Source organism: Calidris pugnax, unplaced genomic scaffold, assembly GCF_001431845.1.
Source record: "Calidris pugnax isolate Ruff unplaced genomic scaffold, ASM143184v1 scaffold183, whole genome shotgun sequence".
NCBI classification, from domain to species: Eukaryota; Metazoa; Chordata; class Aves; order Charadriiformes; family Scolopacidae; genus Calidris; species Calidris pugnax.
In genome coordinates this window covers 1-22,830 of record NW_015090930.1, presented here as the reverse complement: position 1 = coordinate 22,830, position 22,830 = coordinate 1, and the positions used below count along the sequence as shown (strand labels likewise).

General features: G+C 36.2%; 1 protein-coding gene across 1 annotated transcript in view; it reads left to right on the top strand.

Moving 5' to 3' along the window:
* The window catches only part of LUZP2 (leucine zipper protein 2), a gene marked incomplete at its 3' end in the record, with an annotated part of 105,351 nt that extends 83,427 nt beyond the window's left edge, over positions 1-21,924 (top strand). The window contains exons 2-5 of the mRNA XM_014951571.1: positions 9,412-9,529; positions 10,968-11,038; positions 14,167-14,248; positions 21,805-21,924. Coding sequence (XP_014807057.1) covers positions 9,412-9,529; positions 10,968-11,038; positions 14,167-14,248; positions 21,805-21,924 — 391 coding nt within the window. The remainder of the gene's footprint in view (positions 1-9,411; positions 9,530-10,967; positions 11,039-14,166; positions 14,249-21,804) is intronic.
* Positions 21,925-22,830: the final 906 nt, after the last annotated feature.

The window sequence follows — 22,830 nt, the reverse complement described above, 5'->3', positions numbered from 1 at the left end:
CTCAGTGTGACAGAAAATGTAATATGGCAGGAAATGTAAAAGCATGCATAGTTTATGTTAAATTCAGTTTAAAAATTCAGGAAATGCCTAAATTGATGCAATTTGGTAGATATCAGTATTTACAAGACAGGAGAGTGTAAACTGTGCCAATTGAATACCCATGGGGCAGCATAATTGGCTGCTTGGGACAGATGGCCTTTAAATGCCCAAGTTAAACTGGAATCAGGAGTGGTGATGTTACTTTAAAGTGATTGTTAAAACAGTGGTACCACTTGCAGGTAATTTATTTATTTATTTATTTTTTTAAATGCAAGTCTTACCTTTAAACAAAAGCATGACATTTCAGTTGCAAAAGAGACCATTAAGTCTAACACACTTCTTGTGATGCTAAAAAAGGAATGGACCTTACTGAAACTACCTGATTGCTTTAGCAGCAGGACATTCCTCCTTGACCTCTGTTCATCAGCAAATTAAAAGGGGAGTATTCTCTGAAGCTTGTCAGGCCGATTACACATAATGTTGTTACTGCTGCTGAGGTGAGACAGCTCTTTTACAGTGATGTATACCTTGGTTAATTTCTCTCAACTATAACCCAAAATAAGCCCACTGTTTTCTTCTGTTTTTCCTTCAGACACAGGGAAGGACAAAGACACGTACACAGATGATTCAGAACACGGAAATTATGATGCTCGTACAGATCAGTCATTGCTTATTCAAAACAAGCTTACCAGACAGAAAACAGAACCTCGGGCTAAATCGTCTTTAAAGGTAATGGACACGAAACTTTATTAAAGTTGTATCCATTGTCGGAATGTACTTAAATATTTTAAAAATATAATTTTTAGGGAATTAGCTAAATTGCAGCTTAAATAAATAGGCTTTTCATGGTAAGAAATTTAGCTGGCTGCCATATATCCCTCGCCGAAGAGACTAGCCCGAGTGCAGGTGAGTCTGTGCTGGGCAAGGGAATCCTGGCCAGGAGAGCCGGCAAGGGCCTTGTTTTTGGGGGGTATTTGGAAGCTGGGGGGAACGGGGGAGCCCGGGCCAGTGCCCGGCAGCTCCTGGGGGCAGAGGTGGAGCCAGTGCCCCCCCCCTCTCCGGTGGCAGATTTAAACGAGGTGCAAAACGCTCCAACGGTCACTCGCTGAGGAGAGCAGCCCGAGTGCAGGTGAGTCCGCACTGGGCCAGGGAATCCCGGCCAGGAGAAGCCGGCAAGGGGTTCATTTTTTGAGGTTTTTGGAAGCCGGGAGAAGCGGCCAGACTCCCTGTCCTCTCTCTGCCAGGCTGAGCAAGGTAACTTAGAATCCAGGGGGCTGTGGCAACAAGTTCCTGCCCGATGAAGCAGATGTGTCTCCCCAGTAACTCCCTCAGCTCCCCAGCTACCCTTAAAAAAACAGATGTGAGGCTCTGCAAAGGGAACCCAGTCACAATGACGAGGATAACTCGGTGTCTACGGAGGTGTTGCCAGGGTTAAGTCAGACTAAACCCAGCATCAAAACATCAGAAAAAAAGACGGGTCATTGTTGTAGGCTCCATCCTGAAGGGAGCGGAAGGCCCGATGTGCAGACCCGACCCACTTCTCAGGGAAGTCTGCCGCCTCCCTGGGGCCCAGGCTAAAGACATAAAAAGAAAACTTCCCTCCCTGGTAAACCCCTCAGATTATTACCCCTTACTCATTTTTTAGGCAGGCAGAGATGAGCTGTTAACAAGAAACCCAAGGGCGGTCAAAAGAGACTTCCAGCCTTGGGACAACTGGTCAAGGGGTCAGGTGTGCAGGTAGTGTTCTCCTCTGTCATCCCAGTCACAGGGGAGGAAGAGGAAAGTAACAAGAAGAGCCAGCAGATCAATACCTGGCTCCGAGCCTGGTGTCAGAGGCACAACTTTGGGTTTTTTTGAGCACCAGGCCTGCTGGAGACAGATGGGGTACACCTGTCTCAAAAGGGGAAGAAGGCCTTTGCGCAGGAGTTGGCAGGGCTCATCAAATGGTCTTTAAACTTGTTTTGAAGGGGGAAGGAGGAGAATCCATCAGCAGACACCCGAGAGTCATCGATGGATTAGCAACTGTGGCTGTGCCTGGGAATGATCAGGTAGCAGTTTGGCCTTCCTACACCAAAAAGAACACCTACACCATAGAATCAATGATTGTAATGATTCGCATCGACTCATCTAAGAGGCAGTAGCCTTCTTTCAAAAAATGTATGTTGCACAGAATTTAGGACGTAAGATTCCCATCATGGAGGGAAATTCATGTCAGCTGGGAGACCTCAAAAAAATTAGGAGAGTTTAGAAGAACTAAATTCACGTAGCAAATGTAGTAGTTGAGAGTGATCTAAAGTGTAGGAATCTCCTTGTAAGGAAAATCCAAATGATAGCTAGATGTCTTGAATGAAAAACAAAATTCACTAAATGTATAGGAGAGTGTAGGAGTATTATCAGGAGCCGCAACTAAAGCATTGGGAAAGCCATCTCACCAGATAATACTGACATGTTATCTTGCTTAGTAATTACCTCATCACGGTGTTCATCACAATGCATTTTCTACAGCAGTTCATCCACTATAATGCCAAAGAATTATACCTGATTTTCAGTTCAAAACACGTATTCTTTTTGTTCTCTCTCTAGACTGGGAGACCCTTAATTCTCCTTTCTATTAAGCGTAATTGCATGTAAATGTAGGACAAATGACCTAACCTCAAGAAGTTCTGACTAATTGTCTTCTTCAAACACTGGAAATAGTGTACTATGTAGCACTTTTTTTTTGTTTTTTACCAGCAATTCTTTGATTTTGAGCAAATAAAGGCATGAATAATCCCATGCTACAAATCTAGAAAGGCTTAAATTGCTTTAAGATTCTGTGCATTAGATACAGTATACTCTTCAGTAAGCCATTGTACCATTCTCTCATCCATTTTGCCTGTGGCATTTTGTGATTTTACATTGAATGCGTATTTCACAAGAGTCATGTAACTGTTGTAGAGCTTGTTCTCTCAGTCACACTTATCATTACTACAGGGCTCTGCAACACAGGTAGCAGGTTGATTTGCTCTCCGAGACTTCATATCCTGGGATGCTTTTAGAAAAAGAGTATAATAATAGCCAGCTAGTAACTTTTAGATAGGTTTAAAGGTAATCATATTTGCAGATTAGAAATCTGTGACATGAAAACAAAACTTTGGTAATGACAGAGAAGAGTTATATTTTAATCTAAACAGTTGCAATGAGAATTTTTTGTGTTCACAGGCTGTTTTGTCTGTTTCTGCAAGGGTAGCTGAATTTAAACAGAAATAATAATGGATGTTCTTGTTTGATTTTGTTGATTAGGTAGACAAAGCCTTTTGTGTTAAATGTGGTCTAAAAGACAGAAAAAATAATGCAGAATCTTCCGAATTTAGACTATGTTATAAAGCACTAAATATATTTAATAACAGATAAGGCCACTACCACAAAAATCTAGTAACAGATTATGTCTGTCTAATAACAGGCATTTCATTGTGCTAAAGCAAAATATTTCTTGTATTTTCGCATAAAACGTAAAAGCTGGCTGTGTTTTCTCCAAGCCCTGCACTCTGGACTGGTATATAAAGTTTATAGGCAGCCAGTAAGCTAACTTTCTTTCAAAGTTTAAAGAGGAGCCTTGTATTTGTATTAAGTTTAAACAAAACCACACTTTTTACATCTCAGCCTCGTACATCCTGACCTACTGAACAAAGTGCTTCAGAGTTTACAAACAGTCTTCTGAAGCCACATCTGGCTTTTAGCCTTGACAACTGCTTTTAACACAGCAATTACTTTGGAAACTTCCTTTTGCTTTTATACTGGTTTTGCAAATGAGGCAACCAAGCAGGATCCTCCTTCTGTTTACTATTTGCCTGCTTCCGCAGGAAAAAGGCAGAGGGGATTTAGGTTAGTCTTATATTAGAAAAGAAAGTTACTGTTTTGCCTTTGGATTGTTGTACAAGTCTTTGTGGCAGTTAGTGGCAGATGTCTAAGGGAAACGTCTTCCCAAAACGGGTATTAAACTAGCAAAAGGAGGCTTCTAATTCTTTTTGAGACTGAAAGCAGAAAAGACAGCTCTAAAGCTTTACAGCAGGTAAGTACTCTCATATATTTGGAAAATAACCGATCTGTCATGATTTAAAAAGTCTCTTCAGTCTGACCAGAGAATGAAAATGAGAAACACCGAATTGGCGAAGCTTATTCTTATTCTCTGCTTGTTAATGATTCTAATTTAGGCTTGTTTTGGGAAAGTTGTTTTACATCTGAGAGACTTGGGGAGAAATTGCTAAAAGAGTTATTGCAATTAATGTTTGGTACCATTATCTGTCTCAGTGATGAGCCGCTTGAGCAATACTTGAGCAATACTGAACTTGTCTTACTGGCATGATGAAAGCCAATATGTGGGGTTTTTTTTTTTCAGGAATTCTTTAGTGTTTCAGGTCACATACATGATGCGCCACTTTCCATAAATCTGATTTGTATTGCTGCAGTATTAAAGCTTTGGAAACAACAGATAATGTTGATATAGCATCTGGATGCCAACATTCATCTTGGTAGTCATCTACTTTTCTCATTTCCTTGATTATGATTTATAACTCATAATCTCCCTCAGTGTAGGTTGGTATCATTTTAGAATCCACAGATTTAATATTGAAAAATTGTGAGTCTTTCAGACCCATTAAAAAGCTGTCTTCATTATCTGTCTCTGCCATCTTTTCATCACAACTGCTGTTGAGATTGTGTAGAAAGGATGACTTCATGTATGTGATTCTGCCAAAGGATCTCATGCAGAGGAATGATGCCAAGTGGCTGCTGAGTGAAGTATGGAGTGGGTAGTATCTGCTATAGCAAGGGAAGTGGAGGAAACGAGAAGATCCCCGATGGGAAAATTTGATATTTGAAATGTTCTGGTTTCGCTGAGAAGGGAATGGGTTGAAGCTATTTTGGCCGTGTATAATTACACTGCAAAACGAGTAGAGAACCCTCACAGTTTTTGAGTCACTGGGATTTCATGGTGTTTGTGACAGGGTGATGCAGTGGTGACACACGTCACATTAATTGACTCAACTTCTTCCAGAATTGTCCTCTAGTACAAAACTGACATGCAAATTCAGCATAAGCAAATTGTTCTGGCTGAAAAAATTCTCTCTCTTCACACCCACATAATTTACCATTGAGTTTAACACTTCACTGTTTTTTCTACTAAAGTTCCTTCTCTTACTTTCTCCCACATGGTCAGGGATGATGCCACCTTTCTTAAGGAGCCGTATGTTTCATTCAGGTTCCTAGATCTAGATTATATGTTCTTTCAACTTAAATCTTCTCTGAATTCAGAGGAATTAAGCTGATTAAGTCTTGTTGATACCTGGTCCAATTGCTTTCTGTGTTGCAGTTTTTTCTTAATTAGACAAATAACCTTGTTAGTTAATCTCAATCAGAGGAGTTTGCTGATATTCATCAGGACAAAATTCTGTATTTGTGATTATATATTTTGTGATTTATGTGTTTTCAAATATGAAAAAATGTCACTATATCATGGTGGAATTTTTTATTTTTTTTTTAATCAAACACTAGCTTCAGAAAAAACATTAGACTTTTCATAGCTGCAGAGTATGGGTGTGCTGATGTGGAAAAATTACTTCTAGAATTGCCTGTCTATCCAGACTTATATTTACTTTGCATGTATGTGTGTGAAACCTTCCATAGAGTGCTTATCAAATATGTGAAGCACAAAATTTGTTTTTTTAGAATTCAAGAAGGGGAGAATAACATGGGTCTTTCCTTAACCCAATCCTGAGAATCCTGTTAATACTAAAGTGTAAAAGTGAATGTATATTCAGTATTGTAGAAAAACACTGACTTAAATAATCGATTCGTGAATTACGATTAGAGCAATGCATTTACATTTCTCTTTTTCACTTGTGCTGCACTTCATTATACTAAACAACACAAGTTTGCAGTGTAGAAATTGAAGTGATCAAAAGAGATGAACTGATCCAAGGGTTTATTGGCTGCCACACGGGGAGAATCCTGTTAATACTAAAGTGTAAAAGTATTGTAGAAAGACACTGACTTAAAATCTATTCATGAGTCACGATTAGAGCAATGCATTTTCACTTTTTTCACTCTTTTTCACTTGTGCTGCACTTCGTTATACTAAACAATGCAAGTTTGCAGTGTAGAAATTGAGGTGATCAGAAGAGATGAACTGATCCAAGGGTTTATTGGCTGCCACACGGGTAGAGCTGAATTTTACTGCCTTCAGGACATGGGCACTGTGCTTGGACACAATGCTAAGAGTCAAGGCTTGTCCAAGGGTTTATTGGCTGCCACACGGGTAGAGCTGAATTTTACTGCCTTCAGGACACGGGCACTGTGCTTGGACACAATGCCAAGAGTCAGATATCAGATACAATATTGTCCAGAATTAAAAACTTTGAGGAGCTAATGGTTAATAGATGTGATAGCTATGTCTTGTATCTTTGCTCTTCTTTCATTTTTTTAAGCTCTTTTCTAATGGTTCGGAGGGTATGGTTGGTTTTGTGATTCTCTGTGGTAAGTTTGTTGTTGGCTTTTTGTCTCCTCCCTGCTCAGTGTGACAAAATGTAATATGGCAGAAAATGTAAAAGCATGCATAGTTTATGTTAAATTCAGTTTAAAAATTCAGGAAATGCCTAAATTGATGCAAATTGGTAGATATCAGTATTTACAAGACAGGAGAGTGTAAACTGTGCCAATTGAGTACCCATGGGGCAGCATAATTGGCTGCTTGGGACAGATGGCCTTTAAATGCCCAAGTTAAACTGGAATCAGGGGTGGTGATGTTACTTTAAAGTGATTGTTAAAACAGTGGTACCACTTGCAGGTAATTTATTTATTTATTTATTTTTTTAAATGCAAGTCTTACCTTTAAACAAAAGCATGACATTTCAGTTGCAAAAGAGACCATTAAGTCTAACACACTTCTTGTGATGCTAAAAAAGGAATGGACCTTACTGAAACTACCTGATTGCTTTAGCAGCAGGACATTCCTCCTTGACCTCTGTTCATCAGCAAATTAAAAGGGGAGTATTCTCTGAAGCTTGTCAGGCCGATTACACATAATGTTGTTACTGCTGCTGAGGTGAGACAGCTCTTTTACAGTGATGTATACCTTGCTTAAAATTACACATAGCTGGAGTGGTAACAAAAAAAAACAACTATAGGTGTTTCGATATAAAACTTAAATGCAGGAGATGACAGCTCTTTTACAGTGATGTATACCTTGTTTAAAATCACACATAGCTGGACTGGTAACAAAAAAAAAAACTATAGGTGTTTTGATATAAAACTTAAATGCAGGTTTTATTTACTTTGCATGTAACAACCAGAATGCCAATACTTATCAGGTATTCTAGCACCGGCTAGATTTAATTCATATAACAGTAAGGTCTTTCATTCAGTTTGATAGAAAAATTTGAACCAAACCCTCCATGTAAATAATGCTAAATTCTGGAAGATTCTATATCTTTATGTGTGAATTTTCTTGTAAATCTGTAATGAGTTTGACTACATGACCTCAGTTTGAGATAACTTATTTTTTTATAACAGTTGTCCATATCAATGACAACCAAATGACTTGTGTGAGTGCTGTTTGGTTACCAGTGGGTATGCATAGCTGAGTCCTGGCATTATGTCCTTGCACTGACTTTACCCCGTGTCTTGCAGTCATTCTCACAAGTACTTCTTGTTCCCTGACTAGATCTGCAGTTTTTCCTTTCCTCTGATGGATGAACAGAATTGAAATGGTTTGAAACCACAGTTTCTTGCAGTAAAGTTCATCCACAAATTGGAAGACAAAGCAAAGTTTATAAAGAGAATAAAAGATTTTACTGACAGCTGAGCTTTTATTTATCAGCTACAGAACACATTAGAAAGATTGCAGTTTTTATTTAACCACCCTGGGAAAACTTAACGTGTTTTTTGGTATTGAGGGGATGAATTTCCCTCCTCTCTTCCTTTTCAACTTTCCTCTAAAAGATCACTTCTACTGTAAAATGGAACAGTTGACTTAAAAATTGTGCTGAAGATCTTCACTGAAAGTGTTGGGTGCTACATTGCAGACCAAATCAGCTCAGTTCTTCTTTTGCAGCAGCAAGCAGAAATTAGAGATGTTTTGTGTTTCACTAGAGATGCAAACTCAAAGAACTCTATCCTTTTTAATTTGCAGCATTCTGTCAAAGCTGAATATAATTATTCCTGAAACTTCAATATACAGTTAAAATGCGTTGCCTAAAGCCTTGTGTTGATGAAAGAGACATTTTATTCACTTTCATCTCTTCTAGGTATCCAAAGTATCATTTAATATAGAAGGATTTTCTTTTTTCATAAATCTATCATATTTTGTGAGCTGTCTATTGCTAAAATAGATAGGGCTGATAATACCATATTTAATTTGCTTCATTGAGTTTCTTTGCTGAAGTGGGTATTCAAAATCCATTAAAGGAACATTGAGATTCCTGTTTAACTTCAGGGTCTTGGATCTGATAATAAAATATTACTGATGTGTTGCAGAGTTGAGGTTCTTCCCCACACCCCCCTTCTTAGAACCAGAGGTACAGCACGGAGGAAAAAAAGAAATTTAAGTTGTGGAGGGAATGGATGTTTGAGTCTTCCTCAAAAGAAGAAATAGAGATAATTTAAATGAAAAAGTGTGTTGTTTTAGAATTAACTATAATGTTTTGGTTTTTTTTCTGAAGTGGGGTATGAGAGTTGGATCTGTATGTCATTCAACCTAAACCAATAAGTGTTGGATTTATTTCCTTGTGGATTTTAGAAAAACTTTAAAATATATAGTTACATTCCAAGTTAAAATTACCATTTTGAAAAGGATAGAATATTTTGACTTATCCATTAATTAATAATTAGGTTTGATTCCTCTTAGCATATTTGTCAGTTCTAGTTTATACTGTAAGGAAATTGTGGAATTAAATATACTTTGCAAAGTTAAAACAGATGTGAATCATTCTTCCCTCAAATTACTGGCTGTCACAGAACTTCATACTTTCAAAGTTTTGCTTGACTTCTTGCAGGGAATATCTTTTAAAACATGAAAAATCTCAGAGTGTACCATCACTCACATTAAATATATCCTTTCTGTCTCCTGTTCATCACAGACAATATGCCATTAACAGTGTTTCAGTCTGATAATTTGTATAGTCAGATGCAGCACATCCTTTTGACGTATAAGACATCTATTTATCTATGTTAGGAGAAATCAAGTTATTATCCAGGTGAACAAAGGTACCCTCCCACACTCCAATTAGGAATCTATAAAGAATGTTTGAATTAGTAAAATTTGTATGAACTAAGACTGTTTTTGAATGCATTGAGGAATGTTTTGAGAAGATCTCATGCTTTTATTTTCTGTGTTAGACAGGGCTATGAAGAATTGGAAAGACAGCTGAAAGAAGTCTTTAAGGAAAGGAGCAATATTCTCCGTCAACTGTCGAAGACTTCTAAAGAACTTGAGGGAATTAAAGTAAACCTCCAGGTTAGGTTATTTCTCAGTTTCTGTAGGATTATTTGCCATGATTTTTTCATATTGATATGTATTTATTACAAAAAATATGGGGTGGGCTTTTTTGGTATGTGAATAATTATTATTTTGTTGACCTTGTACTGATGTTTTTGTGGAAAATATTATCCTAAGAGTCAGGCCCTTTGACCACTCCGGAAAAAAAAAAAAAAAAAAAAAGAGAGCCTAGTAGAATAAAAGAATAAAAAAAAGGAATGGAAGGAAATAGAATCAGCTGTCTTAGTGGAGTTACCACACATTTGTCCTGTCAGCTACTGTAAAGGATTTCCTTTACTGTTGCAGGTTGCATCTTTGCTGATGAGTTCCATCTACTCAGCCTAGTTTAGCTGCTCACTTTAGGTGCCTGACATGCCGCGTATGTAGACTGACTGGATTTACTGTGGGGTATTACTTTACAAGTTTAGCTGACAAATTGTACTAGATGACCCTCCAGCTAGAGCTGAGACACCTCTGCATTTAACTTGGCAGGTTTTGAGGTGTCATGGATAAACTGAAAGGGCAATAGTCAGATTAACTCTGGAGTCAAATCAGCTCCTCGGAGTGAAAAATAGATTAAAAATCCTGTTCTGGATTTGAGGTCCTGAAATCACCAGATGCTCACTTAAGAGCATGCCTGTCTTTTCCAGATATAGTCTATTGGTCTGGTGAAAACATTCAGACTGATTCTCGGTTGAGATTTGTCTCTGTATTTCATGCCGTATAAAAGGACGGTATTTTTCTGACACTGCATTTTTATCTTCATGTTGGTGTAATCTAGATGTGAACAATATAAGGAGTAATGTCCCTGTATCGGTTCACAGAGGAATACTTGTACTGTGTATCAGTACTGCACTATATTATATTATTGAGTTATGTTGTCTTATCTTCTAGGCTTCTCTTGTTCTAATTAGTAAGAACTATTGAACTTTTTTTTTGAGTGCTTCATCACTCTTTATTATTGTAGGGATTTCTTCATACTTTATAGGGAAATGTGCTTCTCCTTGTAATAAAGTAATTTGAGAATGGGATTGCTTACACAGAACAGTTGAAGGTAATACTCATCAAAGTTATACTATGAGATATTTTAAACAACACTATAGAGAACCAGATATAGGCAAAGGGCTGTAACACATTTATCTTTGTCATACAATCCTAATGCTTTCAGCCATTTGTTTGTTTCTAAATCTACTTATTTTATTTGATCAGCTCTTATTTAATATTTGAAAAGCAGCTGTGTACAGTGAGCTGTGCTGAGTTACGGTAAAAGAAAAGTCAGGCTGTTCCTCCATTTCTCATGAGTGGTAGTATCTATTATTCACCATGAGCATTTTGTGAAAGATGACCAAATTAATAATTTCACAGATTAATAACGTTAAAGATCTCTTTGGTAATGGAGTTCTTCCTTTGCTATTAGTCTTTGAAAAATGATGAAGCATCAGCCAAAAATGATGTGCAGAAACTTCTGGAACTGGGCCAGAAACAAAGGTAAGACCCTCACCTCCTCCCTTCTCTTTCCCTTTCCTGACTGATACCTGTCAGACTAGGAAATTCCATCTTTCCTTCTACTTTAATCTATAAACACTATATTCCGGAGTCCTCTGATTATAGCAGTGAAATAAGGGCAAGGGTTGCTCTTTGGGAATTTTTTGAAACAAATTATTTATTTGCTGATATTGGACCTATATTAGGAAAAGATATTAAAACTGCTGTAGTGAGATATCTGCTAAAGAAGGGGATTTTGAATTTCTCAAGAAAGTTTAGTCATTATATTTTCTCTTAAAAAGAATAAAATCAGAAGTTTTAGAAAATTACTAGTTGATGGTAGTGCCTAGTTAATTAAATTATTAAAGTATCTCAGTCTCTGAATTTAAAGATGATGATGATGATATGTATTTATTCCGGCCTCTTAGTTAAATATTCATGCACGTAGACACTTAAAATTACTAGTCATTGTGCAAAATTAGGAATCCTTGTGCTGGATATCTGTGAGGAGGGCAGTTAGGAGCAGAGAGAAGTATTCACTTCAAATTATTCATTGAGCACTTCAGAAAACAATGAGTTTCCATGGCAGGGAATGCAAGTTCCCAGCCCTGTTCTTAGTCTCAAATTCCCGAGTGCTTTGCTGCAAGTGACTGTCATCATTCTACTTCTCCTACTTCTTGGAATGCAGACCAGCAAATAACAACATCAATACAGTTTTAATAACAGAAAAATGCAGTTGATATAGGGATCACTTTCACTGAAACAATAATATATAATGAATGCATCTATACTTTGTCTTGTTCCTTAGGAAAACATATTGAAGGACTTAATAAAGTTCATACTTCTTTCATTGTTAGACATGCAATACTTAAATCCCACAGCCATCTAATTGCTGATACTGTATTTAATAGAAGTATATGAAATTGCATTCCTATAGAGAAGGCCTGTGCTAAAATGACCTTCACTTCTTCAATACACAACAGATAAGATCTATAATACAATACTTATAGAAGTTCTCATTTTTACTTTGATAGAGAAGGATCAGATACATAAAAGTCTTTTAAGTCTTCCAGACAAATCTATTAAATGATGAAACTAAGACTTCAGCTAATGTCCTATTTAAACACTAAATTGTAATATGGCGTGAGTGCAAATGAAGGTATACATCTCAGCATCACAGCTGCCCTTGTCACGGACTCCATTCCTCATTCCTTCATACAGGAGTGTGTTTTTGTAGTGGTTTGATTGTTGTGCAGCTTTTATGAAACAGAGAGATTTATTGATTAAAACTATTAATGGACCGTTTAGTAAATACATCTAGTTGCAGATGGAAAAGTTGAATCTGCCAAGGGAAAATTTTGCTACATACTACAAGGTTGTATTAAAACTTCTAGTAACAACCACTTCTTGATCTCCTCCTTAAATCACCCCTTGAAGTCTCTCAAGGTCCACCCAAAGTACGTGTTGACTTTTGCTTTTAAGGGGTTCAGCTATTGAGTATATGGCACAACAGCCCTTCCCAGAGATATACCCTGGGTCACTGCAATATCACCGAGCATCCCTTGCTCTTCTTCAGAAAATAAAAGGGTTTTACAATACACCTCAAGAAAATGCCTTGGAACTACTGCAAGTACTTGACAGCTGTTTACAGGCTTACTGGATTTCACTTCCAGAGAGGTGTGGAAGTTCAGTGTAAGAAGGAGGTGTTAAAAATCTGCCAGGGCATCTACTCCATCGAATTTCTCAAAGGAAGGGTCACAGTTTATTTGCCAAGAGCCTCAGGGTGTATTTCATCTGGAGCAAGTGAGGAGCAGTGAACATAGTGTTTTGCTTAAATCTCTTGTATTTGAACCAAAATTCGCAATATATCTCAATATTAATCTTATGATCTTCTTTCTTTGAACGAACATGAGCTGTGTTCAGTCTGTGAGCACTGTTTTGATTATTCTCTGCAATGATGCATGATAGAGTAAAGTTTAGAGTGATAGAATCTCAGCTTGTGTAAGTTGATATAGTTCTGCTGACTTCAAATTAGATATGTTTTTAATCCCTTTTATCTGAATTCTTCGGTATTCCCTACGTTGCAAGTAAAACTTGGTCACTTACTATGATGCCTTAAGTTTTATTTTTTGTGCACCATCAGCACTTTGAAATGAAGGCATCTGTTTGTGCAATAAGAGAGCTGTGTTGTGCTCATGGTGCGTGGGTGTCATGCTGCTCAATCAGTATTTCAATTAAATCTGCTCTGTACTAGTACTGCTGAAATTGCTAAAAGTAGTAGTGTTATTGGCTAAAAAGAAAGATGATCCAATAGCTCACAAGTTCTGTTCTTGTGTGAACTAGATGTTTTTCATTCCAGTTTAGTTTTCACTGGGATAAGTTGCTATCTGTGTAAACTCATTTCTGCATTGGTCTTCTTTGGGGGTGTTGCTTGCATGGATAAACCTTCGGAAAAAAGCTCAGAAATTTGTCCTCTTCTCATTTGCCACAGTCCCAAAGCGTGTCATGTGCTGTGAGTAGGAAGACTTGGCCTGCAGAGGATCTCAGCCTGTTGCAATTCTCACAATTTAGAGAAATTCTCTTCCTGCATCAGTAATACAAAGGGATATTTTGGTTCAAATACAGGCCAATCCAAGCAATTATCCTTTTGTTGTTTTTTTTTTTTTCTTGTTTGCCATTATCTTCTACTGAGTTTTGTGGTGTTTGTCTCTAGAAGGAGCTTGGTGAAGGTTGAATTTTATCAGAGCATTATTTATTTATTTGTTTTAAAGCAGGTATAAGCTAGTTCTTTTGATAATATTATGGTTCCATTTGGGTGCATTTTCAATAGCCCACATTCCTTGCTTTTTTGGTGCCAATCGTTTTTGCTAGAAATTATACACTGGCAGATGTTTTGCACAGCAGGCTATTCAGTAGATGTAAAAGGTGGCCAATTTCCATCACAGATAATTTTTGTCTTTCATTGGCACTATAGTTCATGGGGTCATTATGATTTTATTAGCAAGACTCATAGACATGGTACATCTGCTTGTTACTCTAAATAATGAAAGGTGCCTTTTCTTTATTCTGAAGAATTATTTCTTAATGGACACTTGTGATGAAGTTTGTGTTCTGTGTTTTCAATAAACTAGGGAAGAAATGAAATCTCTCCAGGAGGCCTTTCAAAAGCAGCTTAATGAAGCAACTGAGAAAGCAGAAAAGCAGCAGGCTACCGTGAGTGATTCCCTGTCCCTCTTTCATTATTTTTGTTTGTTTCTTCTGTCTTTTTTTTTAATCCTTCTGTTTTGAGAGTTTGTCATCAGCTTAAATAAGTTTGCACGTAAAAAGCTTGGATTTCAAGTATGTGGTAGCACTCTAAAAGCATCAGAAGAAAGGAGCTGATAAAAGTTTGTGTGTTCAAAATCACTAATTCCCTGTCTTCACTAATTTCTGTGGGATTGAGGTGTGTGTATACACTTTTGGAGACTTGGGCCTGGAGAATTGTCCTTTCCCTGATGAGATTATCTTTGTGGACCCTCGTATCTCATCTATACCAACATACACTGTCATACATCGATTGACTTTTTGGAATCACTATGGATTTTCAGCAACAAAATGGATAGTAGAGTGTCTGACTTTGACCATAGTAGATGTAATTATCACAATAGGAAGTTATTAAGACCCGTTAAGATTTCATGCTTTAATGAAATTCTGGTTCTGGATAAATTTTACAATCGGTTGGATTTTTGTGTAGCACTGTAATGTCACGGGGCATAAATAGCCACATTTTGCTATTGCAGGGAAAAAAAAAAAGGTAGTAGAATTATGTTTTCTGTTTAACATGTAAAAAGGAAATTTTTTCCTATGTTGGTTAGTAATATTTGTATAACACGGACCCCACTAAGCATAAGTTGACTAGATAATCTTCAGAGGTCCCTTCAAACCTCAAGTGTTCTGTGATTCTAACCCTAGACTTGAAAACAAACTGCTGTAAGGGTTTATAGATATATTTTTAGTTTCATAGTAGATAATTACAGGTTGGTTTAGTAAGATTTTACTGTCTTCTAGGCCCACAAAACAAGGGTTCCTCCAAGACAGAAGTTTAAAAATTATCATTGAATTTAGCAAATATTTACAAATGCCTTCTTTTGTATGAATGTGATTCATACATGGCTTTATGACCTTGTTGAACAAGAAGTGAGAGTGCATGTTTTGCATGCTACCTTCTAATTAGAAACAATGCAGATTTCGAACTAAAGTGTTCCTTTTGCAAGTTTCTTTCAATTAATGTGATTTTTGAAAACACTTTTTTTCCCTTTGTCACTCAGAAGTCTGAAGAGTAAAGATACTCTTGTACCTATTCTTGTGTCCTCCACAATGTATGCTTAATGGATTTTTGGTACTTGTAATTTTATCTAGAGAACAAAAATCCTTTTTTGTCCTTGAGGGAAGAAAAGAAATAAACTGAGTGCTGTATTGAATTGAAAAGAATAACATATTTCAGGGGTTTCTCAATAGCCAGGGCAGCATATATCCAGAAAAAAAATACTAATCTGCACTTGTTTTAAAAAGGTGAGTTATATAGTCCAGAAATAAGAAAATGAGTACCTGGTTGTCTCTACTAAGTACTCAGAACATGCTGGTCAAAAGCTGCCTTTTTTTAGGTGCATGGACACATTTCCACTAGCTTTTATCCAAACAATGAATTCTAGTCCTACAAATTAAAGGTTGAAAATATATTTTGTTATTTAATCTCTGTATTAGATTTTGATATTCAAGACTAATTAAGCTGTGGGTGAAATACATCTCAGATATCGTGGATGGATTATTTGCTTTGTTGTTCTTTGTGATATAGTGCTTTTTTAAACTTGAGCAGCAGTGCCTTGAGTAAATTCAGTCCACACCCTGGCACTGGGGAAGAGCACAAGATTTGTTCTGCACAAGTCAAACAAAATCTACTGTTAACTGTAACCAAAAATAATACCTAGTGCAGAAACCAGGAAAAACCTCTCTGAGTTTATAACAGAACTTGGCTGGGAGTGTTGTCAACTGGTTAGAGAAACTGAATTCTTGAGCTATATTCTAAAACTTGCCAATAATAGAATATTAAATTTGCTACTGATTTTAAGGAATGCAGAACTGTGTCCTTGGTTTTTGACATTTATTTCTTTATGCCTCAGGATACAAGGTGCATAATGAAGCTCACCAATACAGTGAGACTGAATGAATATTCAAAAAGTGCAATAGAAATGGAAATAAATATTATTACTGTCACACAGGGTTGCTTTACACCTAGTTTCTCTGTTTTTCTTGTTTTTCTGAAAGCAATATGAATGCTATGAAAGAAGGTCTAGGTACTTTGAGGCAAGCCTAGCTAGAGGATGAGAGCTTGAATTTAATTCTAATTTAATGAATTGACAGTCTTGTTTCTAATACAATTTCAGCACATTTTATTCTACAGGGTTTGGTGAAGTAACTCTTGATTATAACCAGACTAAATAAGAATAGAATTATATTTCTCAAAGCCACATGAATAAAAGACTAGAGGGGGGTAGAAATATGTATTTTTCTCTGCACTTGCTAAGGAGCCATACTACAGTGCTTCCTGTATGTTAATTGGCTGTATATATTCATACTTGCTTGAAGGTGTTCTTTATTAGGTAAAAGCAAAAGCATAAGTAAGAATTCACAAGAATTAAGTCAAATTACATGAAAAATAACCAGGAAAGTATTCAAGGACTCTGACCAAACCAAAAGAACAAAGGAGTTGTCATGGCAATACATCACACTTTGCATCCAAGTCTTCTGCAATGTGTGGCAAGACCCTTCACTCTCAGTTGCACAAACGATTCAGCAGAAACAGTGTTATCAAAGTTATTGTGCCCACGTATCCTTTTTATTGGCCCATTAAGACTATAGAAGCCAAGAATGGTTGGTCGGCACCTAAAAAGTTGCCATTCTGAGGATCTGCTGAAGTGTTTGTAGGTACCATCTCTCAGAGAGCAGCCTGTGGAGCTGGTGCCTAGGTGGTAACAATTTTCTGAGGGTAGAAGCAGCAGCTTGGGCTTAATGAATCAAAAAGGAGGTGTAAAACCATTCCTGTCCTTTACAGTACCAATAATACTGAGGGTGGACCTTGGGGCCCTTAGCAGGAGTGAGCACTCACTTTCTGGGTCCGTTGTCTTCTCCATCTGTAGCACTAACATATGAGGAACAGTTACCTTCTTGGGGCAGACCTTGGATAAATTTATGCCTTTTTTTCTCAGCTGCTTTATCCAGGATTATAAAATGTGCAGAAGAATACTAGTTATAAGGAAGGTTTAAATTTTAGGATAGTCCTATATTGCAAAGTTCAAGGTCAAACACAGTCTTTCAGAAAGCCTTGGGTTGAGGGAGCTTCTCGACAGACCTTCTCACACTAGAACTGTGGGTTATCTGTATATCAAAAAGCATTTCTTAAAGAGATAAAGGTTGTTAGTCAGAAGCACCATAGTGGGTTTGATTATACAAGATGTATATAAAATGTGTAAGACATCATTCCAAATAACCTATGGTCCTCTTCAACAATTGATGAAGGTTGCCAGAGCAGTTTATAATAGGTTGTTATGCTGATAAAGAATGTAAAATAATGTCAAGCTATATCTCTAAATGTGAAGTGGAACCGCTTCTTCCAGAAGGAGGATTAGGGACCGTGGATTAATTTTCACTTTTGTTAACAAAGAGGCGGAGGGAAAATAACACACAACTTGAAACTGTGGTGGTTACCGCTTCTTCCAGAAGGAGGATTAGGGACCATGGATTAATTTTCACTTCTGTTAACAAAGAGGCATATATCAACATATAACTTGAAACTGTGGTGGTTTGTTTGGTTTTTTTTTTCCCCCAGTGAATTTGAATAAACAGGGTAAGTAGTGATTCTGTATCTCTGCAATAGGTTAACAGCCTCTTAAAACTTTTTGAAGAAGGGCTCTTCTCTTGACTGTGCTTCATGATACCTGCTTGCATCATAAGAAATCATTATTTTTAAGGAGATAACCTCAAAAAAGTTGTTTCCCATTAACTGCAACTGAAATGTATAAAAAAGAGCTGGATAGCGCTGGGTATGGGAGAAAGTAAAGAAGGAAAAAGGAAAATACTCAAAAATTGTTTGGCGAGGTAGACTAAGCTTTGTTCCTGTTGGTATTTTATATCTTGCTAACAATTTTTAAAAATACATGGTGATAGGATTGTCTGACAATACAATTATAATACCGTCTGTCAAAATAGAGGAGAAAATATGTCTGTAAATTCCTTTTTCCCAGTTGCTCAGTATTCACTTTGAAAAATGAAAATTAAGTAACACAATATGCATGGCTTGTAAAAATAAACAATAAACAATATGGTTATTTTGAAATCAGTAGGGTTTTTCTTAGTCATAAAAGACTAACAGAATACGGGGAATTTAATTCAGAGAGATGCACCACCAAACAAGAATCTTAAGAACCATCACAAATTCATGCCTGCAATGTTTTTAATAAAAAGATCAGTTTGTAATTTCACTTCAAAAATATTTATTTTGTTTAGTAACAGCCCTTATGACAAGTCCTAAAGTCTTAAATGTATCTTTGACAAAAATCTGGTTTATTAATTAAAATATAACTTACAGCTTAAAAGTTACATTCATCTAAGAAATCCTAGTAAGTGTAAATACCTTTAGGTTTGCTTTTAGAAATATTTATCCCTTTGTAGAGCGCTTTTTCCCAAAGGAAAGAATATTTCCTATGATTTAGGTAATAGCGTAACCAGTTCTCTCTGGCTTTTGGAGTAGATTCCGACTTGAATCCTAGTAGATTCCTAGCTTGAAAATTAGACCATGAAAATTAATATTGAGCACATTCGGGGTTCCAGATAGTGCCAAAATAGTTAGGTGTTAATGAATGTATTCCGATCCCATTTTACTTGCTCATGTCTTAGTCCTGAGCAAGACCCAAGAAGTCTGGAGGAAAGCAAAGAAACATAGAGTTGAGCTTTGACTGTGTGGTAATGATGCTGTGTTGGTATTCTTCCATCCGTCCTCTGTGGTGAATACCTAACTATTGTCTGACTCTTAGAATTAGATCACTGCCATCTGCTAAAGTATTCTGTATTTCAATGGGGGAAAATTTAATTTGAACATTTCAAGGTCACAAACTGCTGTGAGTACAGGCTACTGGATGGAAGCTGTTGCCTTTAATAAACGTAATGAGCTCTGAAACACACAAAGCTCTGAGTACCTTGGATGTTTGTCTCCAGGAGACAGAAGCAGTGTCCTTGCTTAATATTACAAAGTTCAGCCTTAGAACACCAATATATTTTCATTATCTATTTTCATAATTACAGCGAGGTAGTAATTAAAGGCAGCCAACATTTGGAAAGAGGTGAATGTCAAACAAGAACAAAGAGTGGGTAGAAAGGAAGAAGAGATGTAGAAAGTTTCTTAGTTTCAATTTTTCAGTTTTGTGCCTTTTAATTTAGAGCTGGGTATAAATGTCCATTCTTGTTTATTGTACTATCATGATTTGGTGACTGAAAGTAGAATTTTTATGTGTCTTCTGGAAAATGGTATTATGCCTTGTCATTGGGACTGACTAAAAGCATTTGTGCAAGTGCTCTCATATAGTCTGATCTGCCTTAAAGTACAAAATTAAAGACATAGATGCACTTAAATGATTATCTTTATATTAGGTCCAGTAACTAAGCCATACAAGTCCCTCCTATGAAGCTCTCTGTAGCTATACTTTATGACTCAGTGGCTCTTCAGCTGTTAGAGATTTAGTAGAAACAAGCTAAAAATGCTGTTATAATATGAAAGCAAAAATTAATGACGTTTTAATTAATATTTGTATTATTTTTAGAAAAGAAACGGATGTAATTTTTTTTAATTATTCAGCTAAGCTAAAACAATAAGTTTGCACTATTTAAGATGTCCATATCAGTGATATTAGGTGCATGTGTATGTGAAGAGTAATTAACAAAAATTACTGGTTTAACTCGCATAGATTGTTGGTTAAATTAACAGTACTGTGGTGTTTTAAATATCTCTCCACCAGAAGATGCATGCTGATACGTACAGGCTATGTATAGGGAGTACACAGACAATAATTTTCGTATCATATCTCTTCAATTATTTAATATATATTCAGATTTAGAAGTGAAGTGCTTTGAAGGAGTGTTAATATTCTCTTGAGAGCTAGGATTAAGAAAGGGAACACTCTTTAATGGAGGTCAGTATATTATTTTTGTCAGTATTTAATGGTAGCTGGTAAATCTTTTGAATAGCTGAAAAAACAAAATCCACCATGTGAATAGCTATTTTATTTTTTTTTTTCCCCCATTTAATCCTGATCTCATATTTTGATAGTGACCTTTAATTCTTCATGTGCAAAATCTTCATATTTATTATACAATATACATGGACTAAATGTCAGTATTTGTGGACGTGGTTGCTAGGCAAGTGCTGAATATATTAGGCTGATGCTTTAATAAAAGACTAAGTGGTAGCTGGATGTATAGTTTGTATTTCCACAACCAGACCACTTAGACAAAATTTTGGTAGAGTTTGCAAAAGAAGTAACATTTATGCATGTCAGTTGGTGCTAGTCTCATGCCCCGTCCCCCCCTACTTTTCTCTCTTCAGTGATGATAGTGTTCTCTGACTTCTCTTCTGATACAGATGAGAGTGATGTCAAGTCCGGTGATGGTTTTTAAATTACTGACATCTGTCTACTTGAGTGTGGACACGATTCTAAGAACAGCTGTCATATCATGCAGATGCAATGTCATTTTTTATATGCATGACATCCAAACCATTAATCTCTGGGTCAATGTCTCTGGAATCCAAATCTGTTATCTTAGAGAGGTTTTGTTTTTTTTAACAAGTCTGCTGCAATGTCAAATGAACTGTGGTTTTCTATGAAACATAGACAGGCTTTGGTGTCAATGGGGAGAGAATGCAGCATGGGGCAAGGGGTGTATGTAGGCATGAGGACTTTGCTAATTAAGGTATCCTGTCCAAGAGCATCCTCCTTCATAGTGACAGGAATGTGTTCTTGTAATCCTAGTTATTGTAATTATGTCCTTTCTCCCCTTAAAGGAGAATCTCCTCTCCATAAACTAGGAGGAAAGCTTAATCATGAAAGAAACTTAGACTGATTTGTAAAAACTTTTTTTTGAAGTGTGTTTGACTAAATTCAGTCTGAGAACTAAGTTCAGATTATCTACTTTCCAAGGCAAGTCATTGAATTAAATAGGAACTAAAGACCAGATTTACATACTTTCACATATAATACACTATTCCACAGGTGTGTCTGATCAGAATCAAGGAATTTCTCTCATTAGGACCAGTACTGTAGCATTCAAATCAAATAGTTGTGTTAGAAACCTGATATGGTGGATGTGTTCTTAAAGGATTAAAAACTTTTTAGATTGTAAATTCAGTTAATATTGTAAAAATCCTTAGTTCTCTAAAGATCATGTGGGACTTCGTTGTGAAAAATAAACACTATATCTACTGGTGCAAAAGTAGAGTAAGCCAATTTATGCACAGCAATTTTCTTCTCTTGATTATAAGTTTTCTAATAAATATCATGTTAAATGTTGTATTAACAACTACCTAACTGTGGCTTGTATTAATTTGGTATATAAGCTTGGTTTTTGTTTTTTTTTTTTTTATTGAAAGCTGTGAGTAAAGTAAAAAAAATAGTTAATGGTTAAACTGATATTTATGTACATTTCAACAGCTCACACTCAATGTTTTTTTTTTAAACTTGTAGATTAACTTTTTGAAGACTGAAATGGAAAGGAAGAGCAAAATGATCCGCGACCTCCAAAATGAGGTAAGAGGGACATTTGATTGTCATCTCCATTCAGAGTTTACACTGAAAAAGATTATGGTTTGGATTCGTGTTTAAAACACACCTTGTAGTAGAAAGTTAAAGCTCCAGTGAAATACTCTAAACCACAAAAGCAAACAAAAAATGATTCTGTGCATTTAGAAATAGTATTTTAGAGGGACTTTGTTGTGAAAAATAAACACTATATCTACTGGTACAAAAGTAGAGTAAACCAATTTATGCACAGCAATTTTCTTCTCTTGATTATAAGTTTTCTAATAAATATCATGTTAAATGTTTGTATTAACAACTACCTAACTGTGGCCTGTATTAATTCGGTATATAAACTTGTTTTCTTTTTTTTTTTTTTATTGAAAGCTGTGAGTAAAGTAAAAAAATAGTTAATGGTTAAACTGATATTTAGGTACATTTCAGCAGCTCACGCTCAATGTTTTTTTAAATTGTAGATTAACTTTTTGAAGACTGAAATGGAAAGGAAGAGCAAAATGATCCGTGACCTCCAAAATGAGGTAAGAGGGACATTTGATTGTCATCTCCATTCAGAGTTTACACTGAAAAAGATTATGGTTTGGATTCGTGTTTAAAACACACCTTGTAGTAGAAAGTTAAAGCTCCAGTGAAATACTCTAAGCCACAAAAGCAAACAAAAAATGATTCTGTGCATTTAGAAATAGTATTTTATTGAATGCATCTGTTTACTCCTTGCTACCGGTGCATAGCTCCATAGTACGCCTCTGTAACTTTTCTGTATTTATGAGTTATGCTTTTTCAGAAAGGTAATTCAGTTGTATAGATTATTGATATGCAGTGAAACTTTACCCACAGTACTATTACCTGCTTTAAAAATACACGGCAAGAGGAAGAGAAGGGAAATAAAATCTCAAAATTGGGATTCTTAATAAAATAAAAAAAAAATATATATTCCTAAAATGTTTTCTTAAGATT